Source organism: Cervus elaphus, chromosome 2 (genome assembly GCF_910594005.1).
Source record: "Cervus elaphus chromosome 2, mCerEla1.1, whole genome shotgun sequence".
Taxonomy (NCBI): Eukaryota; Metazoa; Chordata; class Mammalia; order Artiodactyla; family Cervidae; genus Cervus; species Cervus elaphus.
The window spans coordinates 46,848,143-46,869,650 of record NC_057816.1 but is presented as its reverse complement, the minus strand read 5'-3'; the positions used below and the strand labels follow the sequence as shown (position 1 = coordinate 46,869,650).

At 44.0% G+C, this 21,508-nt stretch overlaps 1 protein-coding gene across 10 annotated transcripts in view; it reads right to left on the bottom strand.

The window, feature by feature from the left end:
* FAT3 (FAT atypical cadherin 3) overlaps positions 1-21,508 on the bottom strand; it is a 762,831-nt gene that overhangs the window by 153,788 nt on the left and 587,535 nt on the right. For all 10 annotated transcript variants that reach the window (XM_043876646.1, XM_043876691.1, XM_043876701.1 and 7 more), the window contains 3 exons: positions 11,609-11,923; positions 9,127-9,337; positions 60-199 (listed from right to left, as the gene is read on the bottom strand). In XM_043876646.1, the coding sequence (XP_043732581.1) occupies positions 60-199; positions 9,127-9,337; positions 11,609-11,923 (666 nt within the window). The remainder of the gene's footprint in view (positions 1-59; positions 200-9,126; positions 9,338-11,608; positions 11,924-21,508) is intronic.

The following is a 21,508-nucleotide window of genomic DNA, read 5'->3' as shown; positions in this document are numbered from 1 at the left end:
CATCTCGGACTTTAGCAGATTTCTCAGCATTCTCACTGTTTAATAAGTTGATATCTTACCTGAGTGACAGCAACATTTGTCCCGTCGGTGACTTCCACACTCATATTATAGATGGACCTCTGCTCTGCATCCAAAGGTTTTGCAATGACAATGGTCCCAACACCCTTCTCTGCGTCAAAAGAGCTGTCAAAATTGCCCCCTGACGAGTTCACAGAAACAACATGAAATTAGCACATCTGAGAAGTTATTACACGTACTGAGGCATATAGTCTTAAAGGGAGCTCAGATACAGAAACGCTTTTTCTGGACAGGCACCCCTGTGGCTCAATTTGTACTTCTCAAATGAATCCTTTATTTTCTAACTTAACTCTATTTCAAAACACAGCCTCTACAATGCATAACAAATGTCACCAAGAAATATATTGCCAAAAATCCCCTCAGCACTAATGTTAGAGCAGTAAAACATAAATTGACCACATAAAATATTTAGAAAGCTAAAGTCCCATTCAACCCCTTGTGGCTTCTGGGCTAGGAATTTGTGGACCCTTTACATTTCCAAAGTAGATTAAATTCTAAGTAAACAAACAGTCCAATCATTATTAACAAAAATGAGTAGGCACTTTGAAATCTGTACCAGGATTGATGGTAAACATGTGGTTGTTAGAGTTCAGATTCCCTCAATTTAATGTCAGAAATGAAGTTATAAATACTAGAAAATATGGAAAAGCAACAAAATTGGATTTCATATTAAAAATTCTCTATCTGTAAGTTGGGATATTTATAGAAAAAATTTTTTTTTTTTTTTTTTTTTTTTGCCATCTTGACAGTGTGAGTTATCTTTCTCTGCCCAAAGTAGAAAGTTTACAGGAGATTTACAAAATGAAATCTGGAAAGAATGAGAGGGGAACATCAGCTATGGAACAACTGATAAAATATTTTACATGAAAGTTTATGAAACTTTACTTTCTACCATTGGACCAGGTGTAATCTATAATCTATGACTAATGTGCTTAAGACAATATAGACTTTGTTGAAATTACTGTAGATGTTTTCATCTCTGTGAACCAAAGTGTGGTTTATGATCTTTTTCAAAATGAAAGATCTTTTTTAAGGGAGAGAAAAGATATTGGTAGAAATGCTAGAACAATTTTAATTAAGTATCAGTCAATGTTCACAAGTTCTATTTATGCTAGCTTGAAATTTCACTATGTCAATTAATTTTGTTCCTGGGCAGTAATTTTATTTAACTATAGCACATAGGGCAATGTGTTTACTGAATTTCATATTTTAGAAAGGAAATCTTGGCTTCTGTTTTCTGCATTTCATTTTGCTGATCAATGAACAATGTTATATACAATTTCTATAATACTACAATTAGAAATGGGCAGATGAGTTAAGGGAAAGAAGGATTTTATGTGAATTACTAGAATTTGATGTATAATGACATGAAATAAATAATGTGGTGTACTTACAAAAAAACTTGTCATATATATTTCAAATACTTATTGCTTGCAGCTGCCATATACACTTAAGATTCTTTAATTGCTAGAGAGAACATAATTGCCCTTGACATTTAATTAAAGCTATGAAGATATGGGGTACCAGAGAATTGCTTGGAGATGATATATTTTTTCAAAAATTTCATTTTAAAAGAGACTCATCTTCCAATTAATATCTTTAATTGATTTACTGAGAAATACTAAATGTTAAGTCAAAAAAAAATGTCTTTTGAAGAACAGGATAAAGAGAAAGGGGAGGAGATCTAGGCTGAAAGAGAAGCAAGCCTTAGGTCACCATGCCTCTTTCAAAGGGAATGTTTCATGTTGATAACCACATGAAATGAAATGTATGGCTGATTCAAGTGTCTTGAATAACCATTCTAATGAGCAAAGAAAAGTCATTTGCTATCAAGTGGTATATTCTGAAAAAAACTTTGCCATGGAAACTTTCAAAAGAAAGATGAAAAATCGCCTCAGACTGTGTAGAAGGGAAGATGAGAAAGCAGCTTCTCAAGCTATTTCTGGTGGGTATTAAGTCATATTTTAAACCACATTAAAAAATCATCTTTGGAATGCCTTCTTACTAAGATTTTCACTTTTTTAAAATCCAAGGACCATGATTTTGGGGGGTGGGGGTTAAGAGTGGGCCAGTTATTTTAGAAGGTGAAAATTTGTAGGTCAATGTAAAATGGAAGCTCTGCAAATAAAACTTTGGTTTGCTCCAAAGACAAATAAAAATGAAATTTAGAGACTATGCAAGCAATGTCTTCCAGTTTCAGTTACTGCTTCAGTGGGATGAAGCCTCAGACCCACATTTTCCTCGGGGCCCTCCCTATGCAGAAATACATCATCATTATGCTTAGTGGCATAAAATTTACATATTTTACATATGGCATATAGATTGTCTGCATTATCAGTCTTTTTTTTTTTTGTATCAAAAAACATTTTTGATTACTTTTATGGTAGTTTAAAAAACTTTATTTTACATTGGAGTGTAATTGATTAACAATGCTATGTTAGTTTCAGGTGTACGGCAAAGTGATTCAGTTATACATACACATGTGTCTATTCTTTTTCAAACTCTTTCCCCATTTTGGTTATTATCAAACCTGAGCAGCGCACAGGGGGTTCTGCTCAATGTGGGGGTGATTTTTACAGTTCCCTCTCTTCCTGCGTGTGCGTGCATGTCTGTGTGTATCTCCCCCATTCACCTTTGTGGTTTCAAATACTCTGGACCAGAAACCTTGAAAGTAGCAGGGGAGATGGACAAGGAGAAAGCAGATCACAATGAGCTGGAGAAACCCTGTGAGTATCTCTCCATCCATCAATAAGGCTAGCAGCCTCTGATGCTCACTTCTAAGGCTTGTGCTTCTAGTGAAATCAAGATTTCATGTAAAACCAGGTTCCCCAAATCACCCCTGAGTTTTACAGTGAATTTCTGACAAGGGACACAGAATCTAGACCAGCAGTTCACCATCAACCCTCCCGCAATTTCACAGCCTACCACTTAGGCCTCCCATTTCATGAACAACTGTCTCTCCCCCAGGCCTCATTTCTCAGGCTCCCTTCTAGGCTGAAAGGTGATTTCATTTCGTCGGATCCCATGTCCAATTCATCTGGCGTGAGCCTATCAGATGGAATGAGTCTGCTTTCACTAGCAGCGCCCGTTTAAAGAAGATGTGCTTCCTCAGAGCCAGTAACAACATGCAAAGCCAGAGTGTGCTGGGGCGGCAGCGCTGGGCTCGGCATAGGGTGGGGAGGGGGAGACACCGCCAGCCGGGCTAATTCAACAACGTGGGGATTAAGAGAAGCCACAGCCTGAGCGTTGCAGGGGCGTGCGGCAGAGATGGTTGTAAGCGAGGTTGTGAACAGCCCACATAACAGAGAATTCATGTCAGGGGTCATTTCTCTTTGACCATTTTCGGTCAAGACAGGTGCAAAGGCGTAAACAGAGGTGTGCTGCCTCTCCACCGGATTCTAGAGTTTAAACATCAAAAGTCGGAGGGTCCCAAAAAAGCTTCAAAAAATGGGATGGGAATGAAAATACTTGGAGCCAGCAGCTACTGCTGGAATGTGCGGGGTAGCAGGGTGTTGGGCCATGAACCAGTTAAGCTTTCCTTTAAAGAATCACCGTCTCTCCATTTCGAGACCCAGTGGTGACTATCTCACAGCTTTCCCTTTAGAAAAGCTTCCGGACCCCTCCCCTAGCTCTGATTCCAATCTACCCTACTTACAATGGTAACACTACCAACCAAAATTTCAAAATCAATCAAGGGGGATGAGCTATGGGAGAAGCTTCCCAAACACTGAGCCGCAGAATCTCAGTGAATTACGGGAGTCGTTTGCAAGCTGTTCATTCAAGTTCAGCATGCACACCGAACTTGAGGGAAAATACTACACACTATTTCTGCGGTTTGATCATGAATAACTGTCTGCCTTGGAAGGAAGAAAGCACAGTACCGGGCTAAAACGGATGCTTACATAGGAGGCAGGAGAAGCAGGCTGGAGGTTAGAAACAGTGGTAGGAAGGAAAATCCCTTCTAGAATCTGATTTAAAATTCATTTTCTTACAGTAATATCTGAAGTAGTTTTAAGATTTTTATTATTTTCCTAAAGTTTCTTCAGGTGTTTTCCTATGGACCACATGGTTGCTATGGAGAAAAAAGAGACTTGTTGGGGATCCAGTGAGAAGAAATGATGTCACTGATGACTATGAGCAAGTGTCGCCCTGATGGAGGGAGAGCTATATTAGAAATGGGACAGCCCTCTTGGGAGGGGTAGGGGAGAGTTCTGTGATTAAGAAATGTGGATACTGAGTTACAGAAGACCTAGAGAGGTTAATGCTAGTCAGGGTGCCATCAAAGAGTTTAACTTGCCTACTTGATGGAACCCTCGGGCTTCCCCGGTGGCTCAGTAGTAAAGAATCCACCTGCCAATGCAGGAGACACAGCATCAATCCCTGGGTCGGGAAGATTCCCTAGAGGAGGAAATGGCAACCCACTCCAGTATTCTGGCCTGGGAAATCCCATGGGCAGAGGAGCCCGGCAGGCTACAGCCCATGGGGTTATGAAGAGCCGGGACATGATTAAGCACACACGCACTTGATGGAACCCTAATAGGGGATGGCCCCATCTTGGATGAGGTTCTAGAAGGACAGGTCTAAGCTTGCAAGACAGAAGCAGTCAAGAAACCAGATTCCTCAGAAAGCAATGACAGACTAAGGACCCAGGCTGTCTTCACGCTTCTGCAACAGAAACACAGAAATGTGTTTCAGCTGAGCTGGACCCACATGCCACTTTATGCCATCAGGGGATTATTTTCAAAGAACAGCTTTTCTCTACACATTAGGTGAGGCAAGTAAACAGAGATAGGTTAAGTGTTTACTGCCTACCAGAAAAACAGTTATCCTAGTCTAAGTCAGGGAAAAAGCTAGAAAAGTGGGTGGTAGTATCTCCCATCAGACTGGAAGTAAAGAGGAATCGTTTGGCATATGTAGTCATGGTGGTCTTTATAATACAAATATTTGTCAGTGGGACAAAGAGACAGGGACTGAACTGTGAACCAGACTGCGTGCACATCAGAGAGAATGCAAATCAAGGTGCTGCCGAACTGAAATCACAGTCTCCTGAGAAGTGTGAAGATTCGTGAGCAAGCCGCAAAGGACTGTGGGCGAGCTTTGTCCCTTCCGCCTTCTCTCCCTTTTAGCACAGGGAAGGAATACGCCGTGCCATGGGCTGTTTAAACACAGAACAGCTGAACTCTATCACGTTTCCTTTTAATTACAGCTTTCTTAACCTGGTTACAAGTGGGCTTCTGTCTCTGGAAGCTGAAGAGAGTCTAGCTCTGTGATGCTGTAAGCCTTTGGAGGCACAAGAAAGTATCTGGCAGGTCCTTGATGCAGGGGTCCCGGCTTGGAAACAAAATCTTGCTCTCTATACAGCTTTTGTGAATTCATATGATAGTAGAAGGAAAAGAAATGCAGTTAAACAAGAATCAGGGAGATTGGGAATATGGAAATAAGGAGACAATACCCTCAGGGTAAAAGGCATGCTGGAACACTATTTCTGCTTATTTAACGTGAGTTCATCAGTTAGAGCATCTGTAAGCTCTGTTAGGCTGGGAGGAGGTATGGTCTGTAACCGTGAGTGTGTGTATAGGTGTCTATCCAGCTAAAGCACACTGCTAAGTTTCTTAGGCATTGAGAAGCCCTTTCCCTTATCTCTCCTTGATGTTAGCTTAGCCAAGAAAGATACTTGGGTAAGGAAGAAGAAAAGAAGACAGAGGAGAGTATTGGGGGCCAAGGACAAATAAACAAGAAATCTTGAAAGAATGAAACATCTGAATATGATAAAGGAAACAATAGGTTTTTAGAGAAGAGGAAAAGATGTTGTCAGCAGGTTGGAAAAATATAGCTCTCTGAGATCAGAAAAAATTTTCAAAGGGCGGATTTGGTGGAAGGGGGATCCATATCTATTCTGAACACAGCCAGCACCTGGGGAAAAGTTTGTACTTTCTCCATGACTTAAAGAGTTGACATTTCAAGAGGCTGGCTGGATGCAGGGATGGAAATAAAATCAAGTTCTGTTTGGGCATCTCGCCCAGTAAATTTAATTTGCAGGAGAAGCTTGACTGGATGTTAACAGATACATAGTGAAATCTGTGATGGAAGCACCTAGACTAGAGGGACAACCTAGTAGGTCTATATTAAGAGAAGTGCATGTATGCATGCTCAGTCATGTCTGACTCTTTGTGACCCCATGGACTGTAGCCTGCCAGGCTCCTCTGTCTATGGAATTCTTCAGACAACAAAACTGGAGTGAGTTGCCATTTCCTACTCCAGGGATCTTCCTGACCCAGGGATCAAACCTGTGTCTCCCAAGTCTCCTGCATTGGCAGACAGATTCTTAACCACTGAGCTGCCTGGGAAGCCCATTAAGAGAAGTATCTGAGCACTAAAACTGGAAAGATTCTGTAAAAGGAGCACAGATTTAGGAATAAAGATGGAGAAACAGGAAAATGGATGCCATGTTTCTGATCATGATTCCTAGATATGATTTGGAGCAGCCTAAAGGGACTCCTTCCTGGGAGGATTCTGGTCTGTCAACTGCCCATCTCTTCTTGGACCAGTTCTCTTTTGGCCAAAGGTGCTGTGGTTGCTGAGGCTGAGAATACAGTGGAAGGTCACAGTGATTCTGGACGGGTCTGAGGAGGCATCAGTGGGGTTAACACATGGGCTGCCTGGGGCATCTCCATCAGCTGGCATCATTATCCCACTCACCCTGGGTGGAGATCAACAAAAGCAATGGCAGGAAGAAGGGGTGAGGACACAAAGACCTTGACCTTAAGGGTTAAGATTGGAGCCAGGATAAACACCATGAACATGTACGCCAGCACTAATACTGCTGAATGGAATTCATGCAAGTCAGGTTACACGCAGCATTGTTAGGCATGCTTTCCTATACACAATCATACACACACAGGCAGGCATGCTAAGGAGTTGCAAAAACGACTTGCATAACGTGTCAGGTGGCCGGTCAGACTGAGAATCAGAGAAAGGTGTGCTTGTGAGATTTCTGAAGAGGAGTGTACGCAAGGGCATCCTGGGGTGGGCGGGATGTGCCGCATATCAAGAGGCTGTATGCACGCATCATGCAAGGCAGAGAAGCAGTGCTGTGAGGCCATAGAGGCGCCTGCAGACTGGAGTGTCGGAGAGGGATGGAGACGAAGTGGTCACTGATGGCAGAGGGCAAGTCCTCCCACGGCTCAGGACAGTGCAGCAGGAGCCTCAGCCTTTGGCTGTCCACTGCACTCTCCCCTGAATTACTGAAAAGAAGTCATGATTGCACTGGAGACACGCTGAAACTGAGATGTGTCTTCTGTGACCCTGACAGGAGGCATGGGTGAAGGAACTACCAAGAGATGCCTGGGGTGTGAGAAAACGACTGAGAGGATGGAGGAGCAGAGAGATCTTCCACGGATCAGAAGAGGTACCATTTCAAAGGCGCTAAGTGGAAATGAAGACAGAGTGGAAAGTTGGGAATGACGATGGTCATGCACAGGGATGGTGTGATCGATGCCCATTAAGGGAAAGAAAGCTGGTCTACCAGCATTATAGAAAATGAAATAGGTAGAAAACAAGCCTTTTCTTTGGGGGAAGTTCAGGGGACCCTCTACTGATGTTTCATTTGGGGGACATGGGGCATTCATTCTTTTTCTGTGCTTCATTAAAACAGATGTGGAACGTTCTAAATGCTTTCCCAAGACCCCATCATTCCTGGGAAGAGAGGCAGGTTCCTGCCCATCCTATCCAAGCAGTGACACGTGAAGGAAATGATTCCCCCAGACCAGCTCTCCGGAGTCACCACCTCCCACGGAGGACCGTGGGAAGTCAGCTTCAGCTGGACCAGCGTCAGACCCACTTCAGCTGGCGTGCACACTTGCCTTCACCTGGATTCCTGGTCCTCAGCACTTATTTCCTCTCCGCCGCCTCTCCCTGCCGGGTGGTGAAGGGGCAATTTTGCCCTCTCTTTTTGCAGCCTGGTGCGCTTGCTTGCTTTCTTTCAAGGAATTTAAAGGTTGGCTTTTAAGGTCTATCCTGCCTGCATCCATCTGCTTTTTGTATTTGGCTCTCGCAGGAAGCTCTCGCTGGCTATATATCTAGGCTCCATTTCCTGTCCTTCCTATTGTGGACAGCAGCCCAGGACTCTCCTGGTGGGGCTTTTGGGTCTACCAATGGCACTCTTACAAAGCTGAGGGGCTGGGATCTATTTGAATTTACTTTTCAATTGTAAAAAGGCCTAGGTAAACTAACCTACAAAAAGATCAAAACAACAAAAAGCCCACATACCTCAAAAGCAGAGAAAAAAGTTTCTCTAAAGAAATCAGAACAACCCCCCCTCCACCCCAAATACAAACCCCACCGAACCTCAAACAAAGGAGTCACTGGATATGAGTAATGCAGTCGCTGTTAGAGGCATGTATGAAATCTGTGGGCTGCACTTCAGCCTGTCACAGGCAGTTATGAAAGATGTAATTTAATTTGCTTAAAAAGAAAAAAAAACCCGTAAAAGGCAGATTGGATAGCTGTATTTTAGCAAATGTGTTTGCACTAAGGGTACCTTCTGTTGAACAGTTCTGCCCACAAGCTGTCTGTAGAATATAGAACATCTCTCGAGCATGCTTGCCACCTTGAAGCAGGGTAGTCGGGAGCAGAAAAAAAAAAAAAAAAAGAACAGAATGCAGAAAAAAGGTGAAGAAAAAGAGAGAAATGAAGGACAGCAAGTCTAGTACCATCAATACATTTAGAAATGAGATTAGCCAAGTGTGACAATAGAATTTAAATGACACACAGAAAGACATTAAGATCGCAGTAAATAACATACTATGGAAACTCCAGCCAGAGAGCACTTTCGGTTCAGCTTAGCTACAGAACTCGGAACGAAAGCACAGGTCGACTATTCATTTTACTGGCTCTTTTGCATTCCAGCACTATACATCTTTTAATCTTAGCATAATCTTTAAGTGTTTTTGTTGTTGCTATTGTTATTGTCTTTTTTCTTTTTTGCTAGTTGCTCTGAATAGTCAGCGATTATGTTGCCCAATACTGCCCTGGGGGACTCAAACTTACCAACAATGTCAAACCACAGAAGGGTGTTAGCTGGCTGCACAGACACCACCCCGACAATCTCGGTGACTCGGTCATTCTCCATGACTGTGAAGTTGTAGAACGGCTCATCGAAGGTCAGTGGTACAGGTGACGGAGGCGGTTTCTTAATCCATTCGATGTGGAGGCGGGCCGTGGAGGACTTCTGAGGGCGCCCGTTGTCCACAGCCTTGATCTACTCACACACGGAGAAGACAGAGAGCTGTTTCAGAGCCTGGGTCCTGGCGGAAGCCTGCATCTGTCACTAGTATGCTGCGGGGCTCAGAGTCCACCCTCACGACGGGGTTGGCAAGGGGAAGAAGATGCGGAGAGCGATCTGAGGACAATCGGCTCAGGGGCTGTGGGAAGCAACTCGGACACATGGGGCCCCAGAGCACGTTTGCCAGAGGTGTTTTGAATCACTGCCAACCTTGCAGATGTGGAAAACTTGAAAAACAAATGGTGCACTTGCATATTTTAGCGCTGGATGGACACGAATGACAGCTACAAGAGTAAGAAGAGCTGCTTTGATTTCTTATAGCTGTGGTGGTAGTGTTGAAAAGGGAACAAATGCATTGTCATTGTCACATAGAATTGTCACATGGGATTCCAAGAGGGAGATGGGAGGAGGCAGGGGAAAGGCATCAGCCTTGCAAAATTCATCTCAGAGGCCCTCTGGTTAAGCCAACCCTGAAGGAGTGAAGGAGATCTCTCTCAGTGGAAACGTGGGCCCCTCAAGGCAGTGGAGTGAGGAAGGGGGTGTTTTAATGACTCTTCTCTTTGGTTTGATATAAGGGCTGAGAAAAGCATGTTTCCTTGCCCAGATATGCAGGGTTAACTGCTATGCTGTCCTGGGCTTAAATGTGTGTGTGTATTGGAGGGGGGCGGGGGTGGTTTGCAGTTAAGTTTAACAAGCAAACCATCAGTGATAGAAAATTTAAAAACCAAAATAAAAAAGGATTGTAAACGATCACATTAATAATACCATTTCCAGATGCATTGCTAATAGTTGTAGCCTTTAAAAACAGTGACAACTCATAGCTCCCTAGTGCTGTGTTCATGCATGATCACTTTCCCCCAGTTTCTGTGAGAGGAAGGGCCCTTGAAGATACCTTAGGTTGGGTTTCCCAGGAGCAGAGTCTGAGACAGGGATGTGAGTACAAATGATTTCAAGAGGAAGTGTTCCCATGAGAAAGGGAGTGAAGAGAGCAGGATAGACAGAGGAGGATGGTAAACAAGGATGTGGTCTCAGTTGAAGTTTAACCTCAGCCTGATCCCAAAGGGAGCTCTGAATCATTCACTGTACTACTGAGTTGGATCCACCTGGAGGCAAGGAGGTTGGGCTTTTATATCTGGTGTCAGTTAGGAATTGGCTGTGGGCTGCTGGGCTAGTGTAGGTGTATAGATCATCTTGGCTGAGAAGCGTGGCCAAGGATGACTCTATGAAGAAGGAATCAGCTTTGAGCCCTTAGCAGTCAACACTCACAGCAGTTGGGGGAAGGCTGGAGCAGCCTGATAAAGGGGATCTGGGCAGGGTACCAACAGTATCCACTGTAATCCACCCGGTCCTCAAAGATTTCCACTGGCAAGTCTCAGACAACTGCCGTAGCACCTGTTACATCAGAGCTGCTGATGGTGGAAACAGGACTGGTTTTTAAGTTATTTTCTTTTCTCTGTTCACTCTTCTGAATACACTACTGAGCAGGGAATGGAGCCCAAGTCCAGTCCATAGGCATAAAAGTTAAATGGACTCAGACCGTCCTTTAAAATAACAAAGCACTGACCATACACAGTGGGGAAGACTGTGGCGCTAACTCTGCAGCTGTTGGCCCTGAAAGTGCCCGCCACTGGGGAGGCTGGCCAGTCCCCTTTCAGGCATAGCTGCTGCCTGTCTAAAGTGGCTGGGGTTGGGGGAGCAGGCTGGTGCCTTAGGCATGGTATTAATCGATTAAGTCTTTATTTGAGATGGTGCTCATACTTGTTTTTATTTTTGACTTTCTAACAATGAAAATGTCATTTTTTACTTCAGATTTTTCACTCTTTGCAGAATAAGCCTAGATATGATTTGTGTCCCTCAATTTCTACAGTTAAATTCATGTTCTATCACATTGTCAACATTACAAGAGTTGTTTTCATTGGGATGTCTTCAGGACATGTTGAGAGGCAGGCAGGTTATGTTATTCTGCTGCTCTCCTCTCCGCAGCTTACATCTGTGCTCAGTACCTTGAAATGATCTGGGGCTACAGAAAGTGTAAGTGAGTAAGTGACGGAGCAGGCTGTGTACTGGAAATGGAGGAAATGGCCTCCTTATTTAGGAACGTCACTGCAACAGAAAGGAGCCTTCCATGTTTATGTGGCTGCACTTTTTGGCCCAGAGACCTTTTTGTTTTTGCTTAAAACATATATATGAACAAGAAAATAACTTCCTCCCCCTCATTAATGTTATTGAGGTTCAGAAAAATCTTACCGTGAGAATGTCATAACTCCCTGCTGTAAACTGCTTTCTGGAAGAGACCATGCCAGTTTTGGGGTCAATGAAGAACCTCCCGTCATCATTCCCATCCACGATACTGTAGGAGATCTCAGCGTTGGGTCCCTCGTCTTTGTCGAATGCAAAAGCCCTGTAGATGGGCTCTCCCCGCTTCTTCCGGTCACGTTCTGGCAGCTTGATCTGGTAGACCTTCTCTGGGAACTGAGGCTTGTTGTCATTTTCATCCAGAATCTGAACCACCACCCAGATGATCGACTGTTTCGGGGAGAAGCCACCATCTGTCACGGTCACCTGAGTTTTGAAAGAGAAAGAGTTTTACAATCAGAAAAGAGAAAAAAACTTCTCACTGCTCCTCCCCTTGCCACCCCATGAAAGGTTTGTTCTGGGCAGGAGGGCATCTCAGCCTCTCTCTTTTTCTTGTAGTTCATGTCAAATGCATAACGTTTCATCATTCACACATAAGAGCAGGGAAGACCCTCAATCCGGTAATGGAAATCACTGATAAAAAGGTAGGAAGGAAGGAGGCTCTTGTCGTGGTGTGAAGAGGAGAGGCAGAAGAAATATGGTTGACTTTACAAAAGGTACCAGGTTACAGAGACGCAGCAGACCTAAAATGTGCCCCTCTCTGCTGAAATTTGCTCCATGGCGTCCGATTTTTTGCGACCCCACGGACTGTAGCCTGCTGGACTCCTCTATCTGTGGAACTTTCCAGGCAAGAATATTGGAGTGGTTTGCCATTTCCTTCCACAGTGCCCTTCTCAACAGGCACCAAAAGCACAATAACCATCATTATGTGTTAACCCGTGGGTGCTTCGTTTAACCCTTGGGCAAGGCCATCACCATACAAATTCTTTCAGTACTCATGCTCTTTTCTTTCTTTTCCATCTTCATGTAAAATTTGTGATGTTTTTTACATTGTCGCTGAACAAAAGGAAAACTCTGATTATAACTTACAATTTTGATTGCTGCTCATAAGTACATTTGACAGTTACAATATGTTTTTAACAGTCATAAAATATTTTTTCTTCCTCTCTGGGAAGTGGAAAAGAATGGCCACCCTTTTCCATAACTCTGAGATGCTGTTCTTATGCATGTCTGTGGAAATGGAGAGAGGAGTGAGAAGAGGAACTTGTAGATAAAGAATTTGCATGGCAGATGTAAACTGTCTTTGAGTCTTAGGGTAAATAATCTTCTTGGTCACAATGATGATAGTTATTATCTTATTAATACTTAACATGTGGATGGTGACATATAAAGCATTCTTCTATCTTTCCTCAGTAAGTAGAGCAGGTTTATTTATTCCCATTTTACAGATGAGAAAACAGAGGCTTGAGGTCCCATCACTACTAAGTCTGAACTCAGGTACTGAACTTCTGGCAAAACTTGCTATTGTGTTTAACCACAAAACCTGGAGGAACCTCTATTCAATCTTTCAATCACTATCTTGATTGAACTTTAAGACTAACTATAAGATAGTTTTTTATTTCAAAATACATGATTGGAGGCGGGAAGGAGCATAAAGATGCACTTGGCATCAACAGGAGAAAAACAGCAGTGAGTTACAGCCCCTCATCATCCAGTTTGTCACTCAATTAAGCAACCTGATGGGAAAAATGAAGAGAAAAGAGGCCCAAAATGTGGGAAAACTAATGGCTTTTTGCAAAATGGGACCCCAATCTAGTCTAGTTTCTCTTACAAGCTGCTTTAGAGGATGGCTTCAATAGACTTCAGGTAAATTTTCACAGGAGTTCTTTTTTTTTTTTGAAAAATCAATCAAGTTTGCTTCCAAGGTCATTTTCCCAATTGGCTTGTTATGTTTCAGAAAAGACACACCGTTAGGGCGACTATGTGCCAAGGCTGGCATTTGACTGGGTTAATTCCTGGACAGGACAAGTTCTGAAGAGGCAGTTTGCTGCTGCTGCTGAACTAGACTGTCACACTCCCAGGTGAGCTGTGTTGACCAAAACACACTGATTTCTTGGCATTCAACTCTTCCATCTCTTTGCTGCTTGAACGGCCTCTTTCCAAACTCAGATAACTCCCCACTGTCTTCCCTGTGCCCAGAATCACCTCCTCACTGCTTGCCAACACATGGAGCTCCAAGTGGAGCTCTGGGGCTACTTCAGGGTCAGCAGGCTGGCACGGAATGGACAGGCCCTCCTGGGGCCACTCACCTGAGGATCCTGCCGCTATGAAGGTGCCCCTTCTGGAGTTCACCCAGGTTTACAAACCCAAGTCCTCGAGGTGTCTGCTTACAGGCGGGAAGGGCGGCAGCCACACAGGCTTATGAATAGCCTCCAGGTTCCCCTGCATCGCCTCTCCCTGGGTACCAGCCCCCCTGCTCCCGCCCCCAGTCACATGGGCATCCTTCGGGTCTTCCAGCATACTCACTTCCATCTCAGGGCATGTGCCTATGCCGTCCTCTGCCCTCCCTTCACTGACCTTGCCTACTCATCCTTTGGATCTGCCATTTCTTCAGGATGCCCCCTGACTACAGAGATCAAGTACCCTCCCCGCCCCCCTGGCTACTCTATCTCCCTCCTGAACTATACACTCTTGAAATACCTATACTCTTCTTTTGCAGTACTTACTGTCATGGAAATTAATTAAGCACATGATTCTAAGCTGATAAGTTGGTTAAGGGCAAAATCTGATCTTGCCTGTTGTGTTCAGTGCTCTGTGCCTGGGCGTCCATGCAGGGTCCCTGCTCTGTCTAACTATTCACATGCAAGCAAACGTGGAAGTCAGGAGGCAATTCTCATGTGCACCATTCACAGGCCTCATCTGCGTCTTGCTTGGAGACCCTCAGTGGCCTTCTGGTCTCCCTGCCTTCAGCTTCCACCTCTGTCGTAAAGCATTATTTCTTCGTCAAAAGAAATAATTTCTTCCTTTCATCTGACCACATCACTGACCTGCCCAGAATTCTTCAGGGACTCTTGAGGCTGAGGATCTGGCCTGCCATGATGATCACTGCACTCTACCTGCTCCTCTCCACCCTCCATGCTCAGCTACATAGTGAGCCTGGGGTGGTGCCGAATACGCCAGGCTCCTACTCCTCCGTTCCTCTGCACATCTGGTGGCTTCCATGGAAGCCTTTCTCTTGAGAATACATTTGACTCATTGTAGAAGCTTCTATTCAAGCACCGTTTTTTAAGCAAGGCCATTCCTACCCCCTGCAGACAGCTCTACATGCCCTCACCATGTTCCCACTCCACTGGGTGTACCGTCCCAGGACATTAATTATCATCTTGCAGTTTTAAGTATCTATTGCCTTATTGGTCTGTGCTCAATCTTTCCAGACTGTGAGCAAGCTGAGGTCAGAGACCGTCTCATTCATTGTTCTGTTCTGACACCCTGTACAGCTCTAAGTGCCAAATAAATGTTGCTAAATGAAACTGAAGTGATCCACTCCCAACTCTGCCCTATGATAACGAATGGAGGGAACATGCAGACAGTGAGGGGTCTGCTTCTTCATCTGCAGGAAATGAAGAGACTGGTAACATAAGATCTCCCAAGTGCTCTATGATTCTCTGAATGGGGTCAGGTAGAGGAAGACAGAATTTTCTTTATTTTGTTCTGTTTTGGCTGGCACCATATGACTTGTGGGATCTAAGTTCCCTGCATTGGAAGTGTGGAGTCAACCCCTGCACCACCAGGGAAGTCTCAGGTAGACACAGTTTTAACCATACACTGGGGTTCATTATATTACTTATATTGCTGCAAAGCCCATGATTACTTATAACAATTTCTAGCTACTTTCAAAACCGTGCTGATCACTGCGGACACTTGTCTACAATTTACTCCAATGATCTTTTTGTGTGTTGGCTCCCCCAGGACAGTGTGAGCTACTTGAAGGCAAGAACCCTGTCTTCTTCGTCTCTTTCCTGGGACCTAGTATATGACTAATAAATGTTTGCTGAACCGAACTACATCCCCTATAACCTCAAAGTCTTAATGTCTGTTATCATTTCTCTAGACCCACTCATGTCTCCAGCCCCGTTGGTATCTGGAATGTTGAGAGTGAAAGTAAAGTCGGTTAGTCGTGTCCAACTCTTTGCGGCTCCATGGACTGTAGCCTATGAGGCTCTTCCATTCATGGAATTTTCCAGGCAACAGTACTGGACTGGTGTACCATTTCCTTCTGCAGGGGATCTTCCCAACCCAGGGATCAAACCCAGGTCTCCTGCATTGCGAGCAGACACTTTTACCATCTGAGCCACGAGGGAAGCAATTGCTGACAATTTCATCAGATCCTCAAACGTCACACTTCACACTGCCCTAGATCTCAGTCCATCACTTGGAATTAGCCTGCATGGAAGAAGGGGCAACTCTGGAGACTGAGCCCCACTGAGATAAATCCTCATCACCTCCTCTGCATTGTTTTTCATAAATGATGTGTAAGGAATTAGCCATTGTTTAGAAATGATCCACGTGTCCTCTCACTCTGCCACCCTATCCCAGATTTTCTACTCTCACAGTCGATCAGTAATCAGTGGTTCAGCAATCAATCACAATCCTGGAAGTTTAATGTCTTTCTTTACTTACAGCTAGCAAAAGGAACCAGAAATAATATAGTACCACTGAAGGACAGCACAGCTTGTTTCAACTTTCTACGCTACCCTTGTGATCTGTGAAGACCCGGCAGGGCCAGCAGGCAGGCAGCACAGCCCCGAACATGAGGACAACAGGGCACAGAGGAGCCTGGTGCTACATCTCTCGACGGAAGAGGCGAGCGCTTCATAGCGTCCACAGTGGGCGGACACCGAGAATTCTGGAGCTATGGCCCCCAAGGGAAGGCCGTCCTTCTACTGTCTTTCTAAAGCATATTTTCATTTATTTATTTGGCCACGCTGGGTCTTAGTCGTGGCATGTGGATCTGGGTCTTCGCTGTGGCATATGAACTCTTAGTTACCGCACATGGGATCTAGTTCCCTCAGCGGGGGTCAAACCCAGGCCCCTGCCGTGGGAGCGCAGAGTCTTAGCCACTGGACTGCAGGGAAGTCCCAGAAGGCCATGCTTCTCAATCATTTAAATTGCATGATGTATTTACTTTTGTTTTCTCTCTCCACGTAGCAGAAAGTAAGCTAAGTACGTAAGCTGACTGAGAGCTGAGACGTTGTCGTCTCCTGTCTTGTCCCAGGGGTTACAAGAGTATCTTAGAATATATTCAACCTTTCTAAGATGAAGAGTTTAATTCTGTCATACTCTTCAACCCTTGATTTATCAAAAATGACTACTTCCAGGCCACTAACCACTGAACTGCCAGGGAATTCCCCTATATTTAAAATTGTGAACCTTTCTTCAGAGACTGAATATCTTTCCTGCTCCACTTGACATTTGCCTTGGATGCTTTATTTTCATCTGATATATTATATACACTTCACATGTAAGCTTGTTTATTGCATGTCTGCCTCTTTAAGAATATATGCTCCAGGAACCTCCCTGGGGGTCCAGTAGCTAAGACTCTGTGTTCCCAATGAAAGGGGCCTGGGTTCCATCCCCGGTGAGGAACTAGGTCAAACATTCTGCAATTAAGACCCGGTGCAGCCAAATAAATAATAAATGAATATTTTTAAAAAATAATATGAACTCTACAATGTATGAATTTTCATCTTTTTTTGCTCATAGATATATCCTGAGCATCTACAATGGTGGATGTGATAGGCATTTAATAAATACCTATTAAATTAATTAACAAAGTATTCATCCAGTGCCTTCTAGGTACAAAAGTCATTTTTAAGGCAAACTGGGAAATCAACCAACCAACAAGCATGGATTCCTATTAAATTCACCCCTTCCCCATGCCCCAAATCTTTCCTGGTATTCCTGACCTCTGGTCATCTGGCCTTATTCAGATATTTTCAATAAGAACTAATGCCTTATGAAGCAGTCCATGTGCTGTTTGATAGGTTCAGCCTTCCCAAAGTTCTTCTTCTTATTGAATCTGGATATATCCATCTATCCTTAACCTAGACAGACTGTAGCTTCCTACAGACTGCCTTTGTTTTGCTCTTTGTAACTATACAGAAAGACTCAAATTCTTCCTCCACACTGTGCCAGTTATCTACTGCTGAGTAACCCCAAACTAGGTGGCTTAAGATAACCAGAATTCTTTTATTAACTCTCCTCCTTCTAGGGCGTGAATGGAGCACGTCTTCCTTGGAGTCTCTCATGCAGTTGAAGTCATCAGTCACTCGACTTGTGGTCAGCGGCGACGTCTGTTGGTCGATGGCAGTCACTGGCTGGGACCTCAGCTGGGGCTGAGGTCAACAGAGGTCAACAGGCCCAGGATCCACAAGTGGCCGCTTCGTGTGGCCTGGGCTTCCTCACAGCGTGGTGGCTGGGTTCTATGAACAAGAGGCCTGGAGGACAGTAAGTGGCAGTTTCTTCAGACTTAAACCCAGAAACTGGCATAGCATCACTTAATCCATGTTCTGCTGGGTAGCAGTCCCAGAGTCCAGATTCAAGCAGAGGGGTCAAAAATCCCATCTCTAAATAAGGGAGGGTTAAGTAATGTGTGGAGGGGCATTTTTAAAAAATATTCATTTAGCTGGCTGCATCAGGTCTTCAATGGTATCTTCACTTCGGGACAGAGGCTCCAGAGAGGGGGCACTCACAGCATGCGGGGTCTTAGTTCCCTGTGTTCAGTCCCTCAGTCCTGTCTGACTCTTGTGACCCCATGGACTGTAGCCCACCAGGCTCCTCTCTCCATGGGATTATTGTGGCAAGAATACTGGAGCGGGTTGCCATTTCCTCCTCCAGGGGATCTTCCCAACCCAGGGACTGAACCCACATCTCCTGTGGTTCCTGCATTGGCAGGCGGATTCTTTACCGCTGAACCACCTGGGAAGCCCAGGGATCAGTTCAAGTCCCCTGCATGGCAAGGCAGATTCTTAACGACTGCACTACTAGGGAAGGTCGAAGGTCCCATGGTGGGGGGGAGGGGGTGTGTTTTAAAACTACCATACTGATAAAATTCTTGGCAATATTTGAGACTCCTCACCCCAGATTGAAAAAAATTCAAATTCATAGAATCATCTCTCAGGTCATTCATTATGTGTAATGAATTTCTATTAATCATACTGCTTGCCTTAGTCAGGATATTTTCTTATATATCAGCTTCATTCTTACAATATGATAGCCAAGACAAAACAGGACAAAAAAGCGCATCAAACTTACTCAGATCTGCGCAAACTGCTGTAGTCTTAGAGACAATCTCAAGTCTGTTTATTCAGCTCGTCATTCTACTCATGCTAAGTGGCAGTCCTGTCACACAGCTCTGAGACATGATTGAATTAAACCACTTAAGTCTTTTTCTTAAAAGAAGCAATAAGTGTGTGGTTTCCTTATGAAGGCCAAAGTGCTGGATTTTACATTCCTTCCTATTCAACTTCATCTTACTGAAGGTTTTAGCTCCATGTTTTAGGCTGCTTGGATAGTCATAATGATGACAAAGAGCAGGTATCAAAAGGTTACTGAGCTCGGAGGGTCACTCTGAGAGGCATAGTCTATGCTCCTTTAATTGTTCCTTTTGTTGTTAAAACAGTCTCATGAGGACTTTCCTAGTGGTCCAGCGGATGAGAATCAGCATGCCAATATGAGATATGGGTTCGATCCCTGGTTCTAGAAGACTCCAAATGCCATGGAGCAACTAAGACCATATGCCACAAATACCAAGCCTGCTGCAGGTACTGATGCCCGTGTGTCTAGACCCTGTGCTTCACAATAAGAAAAGTCACCATAATGAGAAGCCCATGAGCACAATGAAGAGTAGCCCCCACTCACCACAGCTAGAAAAAGCCTTGTAGCAATGAAGACCTAGCACAACCAAAAAGAAATAAGTCAGTTACTCAGTTCAGTCACTCAGTCGTGTCTGACTCTTTGCAACCCCATGGACTGCAGCATGCCAGGCTTCCCTGTCCATCACCAATTCCCAGAGCTTATTCAAACTCATGTCCATCGAGTTGGTGATGCCATCCAACTATATCATCCTCTGTAATCCCCTTCTTCTCCCGCCTTCAGTCTTTCCCTGCATCAGGGTCTTTTCCGATGAGTCAGTTCTTCACATCAGGTGGCCAAAGTGTTTGAGTTTCAACTTCAGCATCAGTCCTTCCAATGAATATTCAGGACTAATTTCCTTTAGGATTGACTGCTTGGATCTCCTTGCAGTCCAAGGGATTCTCAAGAGTCTTCTCCAACACCACAGTTCAAAACCATCAATTCTTCAGTGCTCAGCTTTCTTTATCCTCCAACTCACATCCGTACATGACTACTGGAAAAACCATAGCTTTGACTAGACAGACCTTTTTTGCCAAAGTAATGTCTCTGCTTTTTAATATGCTATCTAGGTTGGTCATAGCTTTTCTTCCAAGGAACAAGCGTCTTTTAATTTCATGACTGCAGTCACCATCTGCAGTGATTTTGGAGCCCACGAAAATAGTCTCTCACTATTTCCACTGTTTCCCCAACTATTTGCCATGAAGTGATGGGACCAGATGCCATGATCTTAGTTTTCTGAATGTTGAGTTTTAAGCCAATTTTTTCACTCTCCTCTTTCACTCTCATCAAGAGGCTCTTTAGTTCTTCTATGCTTTCTGCCATAATGGTGGTGTCATCTGCATATCTGAGCTTATTGATATTTCTCCGGGCAATTTTGATTCCAGCTTGTGCCTTATCCAGCCCAGCTTTTCGCATAATATACTCTGCATATAAGTTAAATAAGCAGGGTGGCAATATACAGCCTTGACGTACTCCTTTCCTGATTTGGAACCAGTCTGTTGTTCCATATCCAATTCTAACTGTTGGCATACAGTTTTCTCAAGAGGTAGGTCAGGTGGTCTGGTATTCCCATCTCTTAAACAATTTTCCACAGTTTGTTGTGATCCACACAGTCAAACCAGTCTCCTTTGGCGTAGTCAATAAAGCAAAAGTAGATGTTTTTCTGGAACTCTCTTGCGTTTTTGATGATCCAACAGATGTTGGCAATTTGATCTCTGGTTCCTCTGCCTTTTCTAAATCCAGCTTGAACATCTGGTAGTTCCTGGTTCAGGTATTGTTGAATCCTGGCTTGGAGAATTTTGAGCATTACTTTGCTAGCATGTGAGGTGAGTGCAATTGTGTGGTAGTTTGAGCATTCTTTGGCATTGCCTTTCTTTGGGATTGGAATGAAAACTGACCTTTTCCATTCTTGTGGCCACTGCTGAGTTTTCCAAATTTTCTGGCATATTGAGTGTAGCACTTTAACAGCATCATCTTTTAGGACTTGAAATAGCTCAAGTGGAATTCTATCACCTCCACTAGCTTTATTTGTAGTGATGCTTCCTAAGGCCCACTTGACTTCACATTCCAGGATGACTGGCTGTAGGTGAGTGATCACCATTATGGTTATCTGGGTCGTGATCTTTTTTGTATAGTTCTTCTGTATTCTCGCCACCTCTTCTTACTATCTTCTGCTTCTGTTAGGTCCATACCATTTCTGTCCTTTATTGTGCCCATCTTTCCATGAAATCTTCCTTTGATGTTTCTAATTTTCTTGAAGAGATCTCTAGTTTTCCCCATTCTATTATTTTCCTCTATTTCTTTGCAATGATCATTGAGCAAGGCTTTCTTATCTCTCCTTGCTATTCTTTGGAACTCTGCATTCAAATGGGTATATCTTTCCTTTTCCCTTTAACTTCTCTTCTTTTCTCAGCTATTCCTAAGGCCTCATCAGACAACCATTTTGCCTAGTTGCATTTCTTTTTCTTGGGGAAGGTCTTGATCACTGCCTCCTGTACAATGTCATGAACCTCCGTTCATAGTTCTTCAGGCAGTCTGTCTATCAGATCTAATCCCTTGAATCTATTTGTCACCTCCACTGGAGAAGGGAATGGCAAA